The 14,422-nt window shown below is 41.5% G+C and overlaps 1 protein-coding gene across 1 annotated transcript in view; it reads left to right on the forward strand.

Moving 5' to 3' along the window:
* Window positions 1-14,422, forward strand: part of SUCO (SUN domain containing ossification factor) — a 40,016-nt gene that overhangs the window by 18,376 nt on the left and 7,218 nt on the right. Inside the window, exons 5-18 of the mRNA XM_066555860.1 lie at window positions 767-907; window positions 1,079-1,229; window positions 2,152-2,272; window positions 2,505-2,629; window positions 3,098-3,165; window positions 3,769-3,876; window positions 4,838-4,943; window positions 6,830-6,850; window positions 7,083-7,138; window positions 8,073-8,164; window positions 8,641-8,706; window positions 10,947-11,021; window positions 11,575-11,671; window positions 12,587-13,744. Of these exons, the coding sequence (XP_066411957.1) occupies window positions 767-907; window positions 1,079-1,229; window positions 2,152-2,272; window positions 2,505-2,629; window positions 3,098-3,165; window positions 3,769-3,876; window positions 4,838-4,943; window positions 6,830-6,850; window positions 7,083-7,138; window positions 8,073-8,164; window positions 8,641-8,706; window positions 10,947-11,021; window positions 11,575-11,671; window positions 12,587-13,744 (2,385 nt within the window). The remainder of the gene's footprint in view (window positions 1-766; window positions 908-1,078; window positions 1,230-2,151; window positions 2,273-2,504; window positions 2,630-3,097; window positions 3,166-3,768; window positions 3,877-4,837; window positions 4,944-6,829; window positions 6,851-7,082; window positions 7,139-8,072; window positions 8,165-8,640; window positions 8,707-10,946; window positions 11,022-11,574; window positions 11,672-12,586; window positions 13,745-14,422) is intronic.

A 14,422-nucleotide genomic window follows, 5' to 3' on the forward strand; every position in this document is an offset into this window, starting at 1 on the left:
CTGTGCTGGAGAGGAGAGGACAGTCAGAAGTTAGCACCTGAAAGTCACTCTTTGCCCATCCCACCCATCCCATCATTCCTGAAGAGCAGAGGGAGGTTTTCTGTTGGATTTGTGTCTCAGGGTTTGTCTGATGAGCTGTGCTCAGCCTTTCTGGGAGCCAGGAGGTGAAGCAGTGGCAGATGAGCTGGTTTGGGCTGTTGGTACAGCTGGGATCATGGTCTGCTGGGCTACCTGATTTTTATTACACCAGCAAAAAAAGAGATATACATGAGTAGAAAGGCTGGCTCTGCTTTTCTCCCCCCTGTTCTCCTCTAGTTTTAGCCAAGTTCTGTTCTCACTGCTGCCTCTTGACTTGGGAGCATGAGGAGCTTTTAGTGAGGGAACTCAGTCTCTTGTTTGCTTCTTTTGTTGAAAGGAAAAAGAAAATTGCTGGCAGCCAGGTAACTGTGAAGATGTTGTTAGCTTGTAGTGATGCTGGGAAGAATTACCCAGTGCAGTGTTTGGATGTTGGATGAGAGTACTGGGAGATGAGAAGCCTCTTTTGAGTTCCTTTCTGGGACAAACAGGCTGGAAAAGGAAATTCTGTTCTTTCATGGGCACGGCTGAGAATGCACTTCCACAAGTACAGTGTGCTTCATTCTTCTTTTCTTAATTATTTCTGTCAGACTGTTGCTATATTAAACCTTTCACTTATCTTTGTGGTTGATTGTCAGGGTTCCTTGTATTATCAGAAGGCTAAAAAAGGCTGTTGTTTGTTTCCCTTCAGTGCAATAGAGAATTCCCGTGCTGATATCCCTGTAGTCAGCTCTAGTGAAGCTGAGCAGTCAGAACCTGACTGTGATATTGGTGGGACACTTGAGGCTGACCCTCACAGTGAGCCTTCCTCTTTTGTCAGTCCACCAGAGAGGTGAGTATCCAAGCAGGTTGTGTGTGGCTCTGAATACTTCAAAGGGAGTTGTTCTCTTGTGCTGGCTTTGCAACAAACATTTGCATGTGCTTGCTTATCTGTGTACTTGTGTGAGTGTGATACTGCATGTGGTGACCATGTTACAGATCCTGACACTCCTTCAACTTCCAGCCTTGCAGGCCAACATATAGAGAACATATCATCTTCACATGGCAAGGGAAAGAAGACGAAATCTGAGTTTGAGTCCAAAGTTTCAGCAGCTGAAAAGGGGGCAGATGAGCAAAAATCTGCTCTTAATGCTTCAGAGAACCTAAAAAGGGAGGTAAGTTGGTACACACAGGAGTAATGCCCTCTGTTTTTATGGTAAAATACGTGGTGTGCTTTTATTCTGTCCCAGAAGTATCACTTGGCCCTTGTTACAAGGGGATATGTAGCTGGCCAGGCCTTCTAACTGCATGACTTTTTTCATGCTCTGGTTGTGAAGTACTTCCTAAAGCTTCTGTTTTTTAATAATTAACTCTTTTTAAAATCAGAATGACTTAAGGCCATGGCAATACCATTTTTTGCTGCTTTAGGATTGTGTTTAAACTGTCACTTGGCAACTACCTCTAAAATATTGTCCACAAAATAACCTCTACACTTGAAATGTCTACCAAAAAATGTTCACTCATGTGGTGGTGTGCTGAATATGTTTGTATAAAGGAGAAATGAAAACTTGAAATGGAATAATGTACAGTTTAGTTGACAGGGTTTTTGCTTTGTCAGGCAAGTCCAAAACATTATTTCTGAGATAATTAAAATGGTTCCTTTAATGTTTAATCATTCTGCTGTTTCTGAGATGTTCAGAAATCCCAGAGAACCTCTGGAATTCTGTCATGACAAGCACTGATGTTTAAAGATTTTTGCTACAGGGAAAGCTTTCTTCATTAGGAAGAGGAAAAGCAAAACTTGGGAAGAAAATGCAGGTGTTGGAGAAGAAGGTTTACATTTTATTTAAAATATATTAGCTTAGCCACAAAAATTGTCAGTATTTCAGTGAAATAATCTGTAATTCTGAGAGAAAATCATCACTTGTTTTTTCTGGCTTATAATCTTGCTTACATTGGCTCTAAGTTGTTAACATGGGTGCAAATGATGTGTCTGCCCTTGACTGGATCAGAGCATGCTTTGTTTTTTCAAGTTCATCTTTGTTTTCATTGTTGGTCCTGAAAAATATTCACAAGCAGTGGTTCTTTCTTTTGCAGAAAGACTTTAAGAAGACAGGAGAAATTGACCCTACATCAGTAATAACTCCAAAGGACCCTGGAGACATTCCAACATTTGATGAATGGAAGAAGAAAGTCATGGAAGTGGAGAAAGAAAAGAGTAAGTTCAGGATTCATTAGTTTGGTCTAAATCCAGAGCACTGTCATCTCCTGGCAGAGCTGAATAGCAGGACTGTCTCCATTTGGAATGCAGCCTGGAACTTCATTTTTCTGCTAGAACTATGTAATTAATAGCCTTCATTATATAAAAGCAGTGAGCAGAAGTTCCCTGACTGTGCAAATACTGCTTGTTTGTGTGGTTTGTTATAGTAGCAATATTTTCTTGTTCCTAGGTCAGTCAATGCACCCTTCTGCTGTTGGTGGGCAGCATTCCACTAAAAAGGTCCAGAAAAACAGGAATAACTACGCCTCTGTAGAGTGTGGTGCCAAAATTTTGGCAGCAAATCCAGAGGCAAAGGTAAGCATTTATTAATTATTAGTGTTCAGTTTTTGGTGTGCTGTTATGCAGCAAAGTACACTTAAAACTGAGCACTGGTTTGTGAAGTTGTTGTTCTGTTGAATTGTTGTTGTTGTTGAATTTATTGGGATTTTGATTAATAAAAATAGGATGTAAACAGTGGTCAGTGCTTTTTTTAAGAGGGATTGCTATAGAACTTGATGTCTTAAGTGAATTCAGAAAATGGGAGCAGAGTCTACTTCCTACAGAAACTGAACAGAGTTACATTAAAGAGCTCACCACAGTAAATAATCCATGATTACCCCAAAGTATGGCCTGCTGTGTCCTGGATAATTGTCTTGCTCAGAGTGTTGTTGATACTGGTCTACAAACCTAATTTCCAATTTATTGCTGGAAAGAGGGGAAAAATCCTTGATGCTGTTGGTGTCTACCATGCAATTTAAAATACAAATTCTTTTCTTTCTACAGAGCACTTCAGCTATTTTGATGGAAAACATGGACCTTTATATGCTCAATCCTTGCAGTACTAAAATCTGGTAGGTTCCTGAGGTTCACATTTGTGGCAGGAGTGGTGACAGTTTTCCATTGCTGTGGGACTGACTTGACCTTGATGTGTTGCTTCTTGGAATGGGTGTGTGAGGAACTCTGGCAGAATTAGCACAAGATAATAAATTATGTCTTCATAGAAATCTAGCTCTGGTATTGACAAGTAATATTAAGGTGATATTTTTATATATCTTAATATGTGTAAGTTTTTCATAATTATCTTATGGCAATAAGGCACTTGAGCATTCAAATAAAGATTCTTGGTTTCTTTCCCTGACTGTCAAATAATTGTAGGACAGGTGAACAGAATTTACCATACATTAATTGGCACTTCAATGTGATTTAAATTGTTTGCTGTCCTTAGTTTTTAGTTCTGTGATTTGATCCCTTTGAGTACAAGATGGATGAAGCTCTTGTAGCTGCAGGTGCTGCCAGGAGTTATTTAAGGTGATGTTCAGAAAAACACCACCGGTGATTCTAATGGTACAGCATTTTTATAGTGTCGTCCCTACACCCAGTGAAGGATGTGATGAAGATTGTAACTGCAGGAGGAGAAGTCTTCTCTTAAAAAATACTTCCTTTTTGTCTTTAAGGTTTGTTGTTGAGCTCTGTGAACCAGTGCAAGTTAAGCAGTTTGACATTGCAAATCATGAATTATTCTCTTCCACTCCAAAGGACTTTCTGGTGTCAATTAGTGACAGGTATGTTACCTAAACTCATCCTTCTGAATGAAAAAATGAAATAATTACTGATGCAAGGCTTTATGAAGCAGGATCTCTGTATGTTTGTTATTATGCAAACTGTAATGTAATGTGAAGTCACATGGTTTTTCTTTGTGTCTATTGTCAGTTGCTAGCAGGTTTTTTTTCCTGTGCCACCTTAAAAATGAAAAGGAAAAATTTGTTGAGGAGCAGAATTGATACAGTAGCTGGGTAGTGGGTGGCAGATTATAAAATTCCTTAATAAAATGCTACTGAGGTCGTGGGCTCTCCCCTCCCTTGTCATTCAGACCATTTTCACATGGTTTGAGCTGTCTTCAATGCTGAACCATGTCCAAAACCCCACAGATTATTCAAAAAGAAAGGGAGAGTAGTTCACCATTGAGAAGTTGGAAGGGGTGAGAGTGCTGCAGGTTAGCCAGATGGCTGCTTAGAGGCTGCTTTAGGATGATTTAGGCAGTGCTGTGCCCCCACTGCTTTCTGGAGTGAGCAGGGAATTCTGGTCTGGGTGAGCAGGCATTCAAAGGGCATCAGGAAAACTCCTTTACTTCTGGGATGCCTAAAGCAGGTGGGGTTAGACTTTGAGCACTTGTTCTGTTGTGCAGTTCTAGCTCTGCTCTGCTCAGTTTTCTGCTGCCTGCCTACAGTGATGCAACCTGCCAGGTGTTGTGTTCTTCTGTTCATCTGGGGGGGCTTCACTCCAGACTGGCAGAATTTCAGTGGCTGGATAAGTCTGGGATTTTGTGCTTCAAGGGATTGCACGTTGCTGTCATTGTGTGAGGGTCCTGCTGAGGTTTTGGGTTGGGAACTTCGCTGCTGCCTTGCAGCTGGAAAGAACAAAATGTATTTCTGCTCTGGGAAGGCATTGGGAGAAACTTCTGTAAATACCTGTAAACAGTGAGCTCCTGCATTTCATTACCTGACTCCATTGTTTCCTTTCTAGGTATCCAACAAACAAATGGATTAAATTAGGTACTTTCCATGCCAGAGATGAGAGGAATGTCCAGAGCTTTCCTCTGGATGAACAGATGTATGCAAAATATGTGAAGGTAACTCAATACTGCAGAAGCATCCATGCTCCTCAGGGAAGGAGGGCTTTGCTGGGTTTCCTCTGTATGACAGCATCCCAAGAAATGTGTTATCAGTGGCCCCAGCTGGGCTTGTCTGGGTACTAAATCCTTGTCACAGTTGTGACCTTATTACCTTGCTCACTTTGGTAATTGAGAGGATCTTGGGAAGCCCCTTGGGTCCAAGTACATACTTAGCTGATACCTGAAGTAAGGAAAATCTAGACAAAGTTCTGTTCTATTTGACTTTACCCAGCTGTCCCCTGAATGTAAGAGCAGAAGAATCTTGACCTATTTTGTTTCTTGGCTGTATCTGCTTTACATATACACACATATATCTATACCTATTGAGATTTATTTGTGTATATACACACACTGCCCTGGAGCACAGATCACAATATGCCTATTTCTTGATATTTTTGTACCATGTTGGGCTGTGCAGTTTAGTGAATCTGAAAGTGTATGGGGTTGCATCTTGGTTCTCATTAAGAGACTCCAAGTGCAGTTTTCCAGTTATTCAACCATAACTCTGACTCAGGCAAATTATTTATGCTCACTGCTACTGGAGCATTGCCATGATACCTCCACCTTCAAAACAGTTTGCATTGAGCTATCTTTACTCAGGAGACTCAAAGGGAATAAAACTCCATGAATAATTAATGTGGTACTTGAACTTGGATAAAAGCTTCTGTGAAAATATTGGGTTGTAGTGAAGGTTTAAATTGAAATAAAATACAGACCTTTAGGTCCTCTTCAGTGATGTGTTATCTTCCAATTATGGTATGGCCAAAAAAAAAAAAAATTAGTTTTTCCTCCTTAATGCTTTGTGCCTTTATGAAAAAGTAGCTATGAATGATAATTGTCTAACTTCATACCTAGAAATTCTGCATGAGTCACAGAACAGAGATTTCATTTATTTTTAATTCTGTTTTCTGGCTGAATTAATTAATGCCTTAAGGTAGCTGCCATTGTCACTGAAGTGGCAGAATTCCTGTAGATGCTGCAGCACTTAATTCCTTGGTGGATACAGTGCTCTGTCTTGAATAGTACAGCATGGTAACATTTCCAAAGGTTTGTTCTTATAATATTTTCACTTCATGATGTGAAAAGCAAGCAAGTTCTAAGTATGTCTGGTCTACAGAATGACTCCAAAATATTTCCAAAAGTTAAATTTTTTGAAGTGGCTTACTGAACTTGTATCAAAAACAATGGGATTTATGTGGGATTGTCTTGGTCTCACTTGCAGATTATTCCAGTCCTTCAGTGATAGTGTCTACATAGTGGTTTAATAAATGCTTGCAAATTAATTCAGATTAAATACCAGTGTGTAGTCAAGAGATAGAGATAGATGCACTAGAGATACACAGATGTCTGAAGCTCCCAGGTCTGTCATCAGCTGCTCTGTTTGTTGCAGTTGTGCTTCTGTAAATGGAAGTATTTTACAGTGAGTTGAAGCAGCAGCAGTACATACAGAGTGCATGCTATGTGGGTTTGTTTTTCCTTTTGAGTCACTTTCTGTAGTCTGTGTTCTTTGAGGGGAGAAAATACACTTAGTACATTTAACACACTTCAGTATTCTATCTGCAGTCATGCTGCCCTGAAAAATGGAATAACTTCAATTGCCTAATAAAACACTTGTTGCATGTCGCCTTCAATCTGCAAGGTACAAGGGCTAAATGAAATCTTGCTACCCAAGGCAGATGAAGTTGTGTTACACCTTAATCCTTCCCAGCTTGTCCTCTTAGGCATTTATAGTACTGAATTAAACCCAGCAGGACTCTGTAGTTGCCTGTGGCATGTGTTCAGCCTTTGTACTGACATCTACTTTTTGTTTTTTGTTTTTTCTCCTTTCCTCTCTCTCGCTTCAGATGTTCATCAAGTACATAAAGGTTAGCAACTCTTCTTGTGGAGTGATGGATGCATGGGGCTGGGGGTGTTCTCTGCTGCGGCTCAGCTCTTTAATGCATGGCAAGAATAAATCTGGCCTTTTCTGCTCTGGGCAATCTGCAACTCCCTGGAGTGAACAAAACTTGCAATTTCAAGATTGAGTGTTTATGTTTAACTGAATTTTTGGCTCTGTGGGTCTTCGGAGTTTTATTTTAAGTACCTTTTATTCTTTAGGTGGAGTTGATATCACACTTTGGATCAGAACATTTTTGTCCTTTAAGTCTTATAAGGTAATACTTTGTGTTTTGCTTAGTCTTTCTACCTCCTTGCAGTGAAGACTAGTCTGCTTTTGGAATAGTTGGGCAACAATTCCAATTTTCAGTTGCAGTTACTTGTAGGCATTATGGATTGAAGAAGTTGCCTGACCTGCCTGCTGTGTAGTGTCTTTCATGTCTGTGTAAAGGAGGTTTGAATCTCTTTATTTGCTTCTCTGGTATGTCAGGAATAGTTTATATTTGCAGGAGGAGGGGAGGAGGAAACAGGAGCCTTGAGCAGCTTTAGAGCAGGACATGAGCATTTCAAAGCTGACCAAGCAAAACAGGGAACAAGTGGTGAGCTAAAAAGAGCAGGTGTGCTGAGTGCTTTCTGGAAGCTGCTGGGTTGTTTGGCACCACAGTGCCTGCAGTCAGTAATGTTTGCAATAGCTGAGTAAAAAAACCTGCGGATTTTTAATTCAGAGAACCATCAGCCTCTGTACTGCTAAAAAACGGGTTTTGAACCTGGGAGGTCTCTGGTATTAGAAGTCAAACCATATTTTCAATCCACAAGGTTGCTTTACATTGGATTGAATTGATTGAATTTTGGCAGAAGAGGTCAAAGAGAATGTGGTATGCAAAGGGAGGTAGTTCTGAACAGATATTCCTAGAGCAAGTCAAAGGTGAAACTGAAGAGGAGGTGTAAGAACTCATGGACAGCCAAAGATGAAGAAGTCTAGGTGTGAGTTTAAAAGGAAGAAAAGACTCTTTGGAATTAGAATGGGAAACAGGATCTTGTTTAGGTTCCTTGTAGATAGACTTAGAGGAAATAAACATCCCTGCTGCTTGATCTTGCTTAAATGACTCCAACTGCTGTATCTCATTACTTGTTACATAAAGGTAGTACTGCCTATAAATTATGTCACATGATTCCTAATACTAAGTTTTTCTTTTCAAACTTTGATCATAGAGTATTTGGTACTAGCATGGTTGAAGAGTATGAAGAAATAGCTGATTCTCAGTATCAGTCTGAAAGACAAGAACTGTTTGATGAAGATTATGGTAAGCAAATATTCTGTGCATTTTTAGCCATTCAGACAGCTCTTGTGCTGTTGGTGGCTCATCACTTCCTGCATATGATGAAAGATTTGACCCTTGAATTTACTTGTTGACAGTGTTTCAGCATTTCTGGGCTTTTCCAACAATCCTTTGAAGTTTTAAACAATATGTTTAAATGTAGCTACGTAGAGGGTGGCTTTAAAATTATAGTAATGAGTCTCTGTTTCACTTGGCAGAATAGACAGTTTCTTCATGTGCTGACAGTAGGAAAGGATTACTAAAATAAAGCAGCTTACATGGAAAGTTCTATTCTTAGTGTCCATTTCAGTTCATTATATCTGACCTCAAGCTTTCTGTAGTTTTATTTCCACACTGTCAAGTTGACATCATTGAATGACATGTTAAATCTTGAGGTTCATATTCTTTGCCCATGACAGATGAAATTCCAATAGTCACGAATTGTTCTTCTTTATACATAGATTATCTCTTGGATTATAACACAGGGGAAGAAAAATCTTCCAAAAATCTTCTTGGTTCTGCTACAAGTGAGTATGATTTATTAGAAAAAGTTATTCCTGTGCTTAAAACAAGATGTGCTAATTGAAAGTGGAATGACATTTTGTTGTGCAGCATCTACAGCTTTTCTATTCTGCTGAAGCAATTTGTGATTCTTCTTTAGTTTCATAGGAATCATTAAAAATTTGGAGTTGGGGGGGTTGTTCTTAGTGTTCTAAAAATGAATTTTCAATTTATAAGGATATCTATTTTGTGGAAACTTTTTTGTGCTTAAGGATTCTGAATACTGAAGATCATGTAAAAGTTGCATAGGGCTGTAAATGGCCAGTGCTAAAGTGTTGTAGAACTGTAATTACTTGGAAGTTGGAAATCTGTGTTTAATTAAAATGCTTAACCTACAGGAGACAATATAAAGATTTACTTTGCACAACTGTAGGGGCAGAGAAGGATGGAGAATACTACAATTTCTGAGGAGGCTTTATGTAAATACTGTCATTCATGTTCTTCATAAGGGCTGTGTATTTTTTTGAGAGAACTAAAGGTTCTTGACTGTCTCCTCTCACTTTTCCATTGGAAAACCTCCATGTGTAGGGTTAGTTTGCCTGAGAATCCTGGAATACTCAGTTTTAATGGTAGTCTTCATTGCTGAATTATTCCTGATGGTTTCACCTCCTCACACCGTTTCCTAAGGAGCTCTTGCACTGTACCACTCTTCCTTCTGTCCCAGCTAATGCAGGTTTGTTATTCCAGTGTAGATCTGCACTCAGGTAATGCTGTTTGGAGTCAGCCTTTGCTTTCATCCTCCAGTGGATCAGAGCCACAGAAATCTTTCATGTTTTTTCCTAGAACATGGTTTTCTCCTGAGAATAAGGTCATGGCTAGGAATATTCACAGCTTAGAACAGTTTTCAAAAGGCAAATAGATAGTGGAAAAGGCAGTTTATTTCTACATGTGTGCCTCTCACAGATGAGATAAAGCAGTAAATTCTTCCCTGACACTGCTTATCTCTTCTTTGTGACTTCTAAACTTTTATCTTCAAGCTATCTTGCTGATGCATATTCACATGATCTGTCTGCAAGAGCAGTATTACAAGTTTATATTCACTGTCTGAAAAAGGCAGTGACTTTCCATTTAATTTTTCAGACTACCAAAGCTAAGATTAAAAGATTTGAAACACCTGTTGCTGATGGTGCTCAGCTGGCTCTCTAATGCACTGAAATGTTGCAGTGCCCAGTATTTAGTTCTGGCTAGTGGGTTTTGTTACTGAGAGTTTCCTCTCTGTCAGGGTGGTCAGTGCTCCTCTTTTGGAAGGAGTAGAGTTTGTGGGTATTGTTATTTAGTGGGGTTTTTTTAGATGCATGTAGACAAATGGGACATGTTTCCTTTTTGCATCTTAAATGTAGAGTGAGAAAGAGGAGGAGGTGGGGGTTCTCAGACATTTAATCTCTTAAGAAGCATTCTGCAGTCTTGGTCTCTCTCCTGCCATTTTCTCACATTTTAAAGCTTCTGTACAAACTCTGTGTTCTCCCTCATTTTCTCATTTTTGTAAGAAGCCATCCACAGCTGAAGTTCAGCATCTTTTGACTATTGTGACTTTTCTCATTATACAAACCAAGATAAATTAACATAAATCAGGAATGCAGCTTCTGGCAGCAGCTTCTGCAGCTTCCTTTTCTGGAGGAAAGGCAGAACCAAAGTTTTGAAAACAACTTCAGGGAGCCCAAGGAATTTGTCATTGCTACTAAAATGCCTCTCTAACATGAGGACCTTGGCCATGTGCCACTGCCATGTGTTGGTGGGTGGGGGAGAAAGGGGCAAAACCAAGCCAGCTCCTGTGTGTTTACAGTGTAGTGCTCTTTACCTGATCCTCAGCTTCTAAATAAACCTGGCCATTATGTTTGTTGTCAATATCAAGACCAAAGAGGAGCTGTATTTAATTCCTGTGCTGATGTAGAGTAGGACCTCTTGGAATTTACTTCTGTGAATTCAGAGGGGAGAGGAACTGTCCTACTTAACAGCTCCTTAAAATAAATAGATGTGTAAGGCAGATCTGTGGGTGTTATGGTGCAGGTTTTCAAATACAGGTTTCTGACTTAGATATTTACCTTAAAAAGAAACAGCTGCCTCCAGTGTAATAGAATGACCAGATATTATGTCCTTACACTGTGATTAATTTCAAGCAAGTATTGTAAAACAGCAAATTCCTTGGTGCTGCTGATCTCTGGGCCCTCTGAGAGTGCCCTTGTTGAGGAGTTGTTGTCTCTTTTAGATGCTATCCTGAGTATGGTGAACATTGCTGCCAATATGCTTGGAGCCAAAACTGAAGAGTCATCTGAAGCTGAAGGTACTGTAGTTTTTTAGATGAAAAGCATTATGGAAAGTTTGCATTTTTTTGTTAAGTTTGGGGGTTTGTTTGTTATTAGGTTTTGGTGGGTTTTTTTTTTGGGTTTTTTTTTTTTTTTGGTGGGGAGTTGGATGTTCTCTGATGGTTTAAATGACTTTTTTCACCTTTTGTGACACATCTGATTAGTGTCATAGAACCTAGTGACTGAAAAGTGGAGCAAAGATGCTGAATTTGCTGAGAAGAAAACCCATACAAAGATAACACATGTGCTTGTTCAGCTTTATTTAGAGATCTTTACTCAGTGTTACCCAGCTGGAGTTGTCCTAACTTGCTGCTTCTTTCTCTGAAGTATTTTGAGACTGTCTAGAACATCATACTCAAAAACTGTCAGTAGCATTTCATTCAGATAACTTGGGGTGACATCTGCAGTTAATTTGGTAGCACAGTTAATCATAAAAAACAAAACCACCAATAATAAACCCAGACCTCAAAATTTGTTGAAAACAAAGATGGTTCTTGAGTTTCCATGTTCACATTTTCCTCCTTCCTGCAGCTGGGAACAAAAGTGTGTCTGAAAATGTCACTGCCACCCCTGCAACTTCAACAGCTGCACCAAGACTGCCTGAACCAACACCTGTTCCTTCACCAGAGTAAGTGACTGCTCTAGGGGTGTTTGTAATGTGCTTCCAGCAGAGACAAACATGGGCCAGTCTGCAATCCTTGGTGGTAGCATGCTCAGGTGCAGGTGCATGCAGACTTAAACAAGGGAAAAAGCAAGTATTTCTGTACCATGGTAGTGGCACTAATCAGAGACATTTAGTGGTTTTGTTGCTGTCTATTATAGCTATTTCCATTATGGTGTTTTTAGTTTTGACACAGAAACTGGTTTCATATTGGTCCAGGTTTTGTGGTCTCCTGCAAGGGACACTAATTAGGAATGTAAAACGTGTTGCTATAAACTTCTGGTTTGTATAAACTTCTGATTTGGAAGCTTATAGTTTGGTAGACTTCCCATAATGAAACCTGTATGCAGATGTACAGAGTGAGCTTGAGATAAGAAGTTCTGTATAGAGTCTGTTGTTTTTCAGTAATTACATTGCTGATAATTAGGCTGCTTAAGGCCAAGACCCTGCCTCTTAAATATTAAGACATGACTTGTGCTGTATTTAGTGGCTTTACAGTTTTCTATCACTCTTGCTGTGAGGCTCAGGAAGGTCAGTGGGAATGTTGTGATTCTTGCATTTGAGGATTGCATCAGCAGAGTAAGATGCTTGCTGTGTAAAAAAAAAGAATTGAACTGGTGACTTTTTTCAGGGATGAGGGAAGGGGCAATATCTAATTGAGAAGGCTTGCTGTTTAAGAGGCAGGGTTTGAAATAATTTCTTTGCCTATTGGGACTGAAAATCACCAGAGAAAATATTACCTTGCAGAATTTCTGTCTCAAAACTGGCTTTTGGTCACTGGACTAAGCTTTGCTAATTTTCTAAAAGACTATTTTCACAGTCTTATAGAGCAGAGATGTAAAACCGTTGAATTAACACCTTGTCTTTTTAACTCTGTTGTAGACTTGTTACTACAGATATTCCACAGATAGAGAAAGAGCAAATAATAGTGGATTTGACTAAAGAAAGCCCAATTGTTCAGCTAGTGCAGGAGTATGAAGAAGATAGCAGCCAGTCCACAGTAACTTTGCTGTCCAGTGATGAGCAGGAGGAGGAGGCAGCAGCATGGTTTGAGCTGGAGACAGAGAAGCACTGCAGTGACATGGCAGCAGTGTGCTGCATCTCCACCTTCTCCGAGTACCTGCTGAAGTGGTGCTCGGTTGCAGCAGCCATGCATCGGCAGCACAGTGAAACTGGAGGGGAGGAGAGGCCTCCTCACCCTGTGGATGTGCAGCAGCCACAGCCAGCTCTGGCTGAGTCTGCCCACCCAGCAGCACAGGAGCCTCTGCCTGAGCAAGTGGACAGCAAAGCTGAGAAACCCCCTGGGTCTGCTGTTGCAGTTGACTTCAGTGCAGTCCATGAGGAGATTGGCAATGAGACCACAGAGTCCATTGAGCTGGAGCCAAGCCATCCTCAAACTGTCTCTCAGTCCCTCCTGCTAGAAGTTACTTCTGAAGCAAAGCCATCCCCCACAACAGACACGGTGCTGGAGTCTCCAAAAGAAGACTCAGGCCAGGTAGCACCAAGGGTGACTCCCCAGCTGGATGTCCCGGAGCTCAGCACTGAAATGGAAAAGGCTGAGAGCTCAGCTGTAGAAGAAAGCCCCGAGCCCACTGTGGCCACTGAGGTAAAGGAGGTGAGCACAAGAGAGCCTCTTGCTACCCCGGTGATTCCAAAGCCCACAGAGACTCTTCTTGTGCAGCCTGAAAGCACAGTGGATGTGGTAGCCAGTGATGCTGTGGAAGGGAAGGAGAGCACTCCAGAAGTGCAGAAACCTGCTGTGCCTCCTGCTGAGCCTGCCGTGCCTGCCGAGACAAAGGAGGAGGAGCAGGCGGCGGAGGAAGCTCTGCTGGCACTCCCGGTCTCAGGGGGACCCCAGAGAACGGCCACAGATTTCTATGCTGAGCTGCAGAACTCCACAGAGCTGGGCTACACCAACGGGAACCTGGTTCATGGATCCAACCAGAAGGAATCCGTCTTCATGCGCCTCAACAACCGCATCAAGGCCCTGGAGGTCAACATGTCCCTCAGCAGCCGCTACCTGGAGGAGCTCAGTCAGAGGTGAGGCTGAGCAGGGCTGGGTGGAGTCCAGGCTGTGAGGTACAGGGGGGCCTGGGCAGGGGGTACATTGCAAGGGCTGTGAGGTACAGGGGAGCCTGGGCAGGGGGTACATTGCAAGGGCTGAGAGGGGTACAGGCTGTGAGGTACAGGGGAGCCTGGGCAGGGGGTACATTGTAAGGGCTGAGAGGGGTACAGGCTGTGAGGTACAGGGGAGTTGAGCAGGGGATACATTGTAAGGGCTGATCTCTCGGGGCTGTTCAGGTCTGATCCAGCCAGCTTTGGATCCTTGGGCCCTCACAGCCTTACAAGGACAAAAGTAAAAGACTTGAGGAGCTCTTTCCTCTCAGGACCAGAGCCCCACTTTAGTCCTGGATAGGCTGAGTCCCTGGGGGGAAAGAGACCAAAGAGACTGGAGGGTTTCATCCCAGGAGATTTTAAACCCAGGGGAAATGGGGCAGAGGAGAGGGACCACAGCCAATGAGATAGAGGTGATGGGAGGGACTGACCCAGAACAAGACCACTGACTGACCAGGAGAGGGGTGTGTGTGGAACAAACCGTGTGAACTATTCAGTGCAAAATAACACCACCACCCAGTGCAAAACAATAACTGAAGAAACCACCTAGTGCAATACAACAGTAAATCACAGCTTAAAGCTTTATGGAAAGCTGAGGAAAGG

The sequence above is a fragment of the Molothrus aeneus genome, chromosome 9, assembly GCF_037042795.1.
Source record: "Molothrus aeneus isolate 106 chromosome 9, BPBGC_Maene_1.0, whole genome shotgun sequence".
NCBI lineage: Eukaryota > Metazoa > Chordata > Aves > Passeriformes > Icteridae > Molothrus > Molothrus aeneus.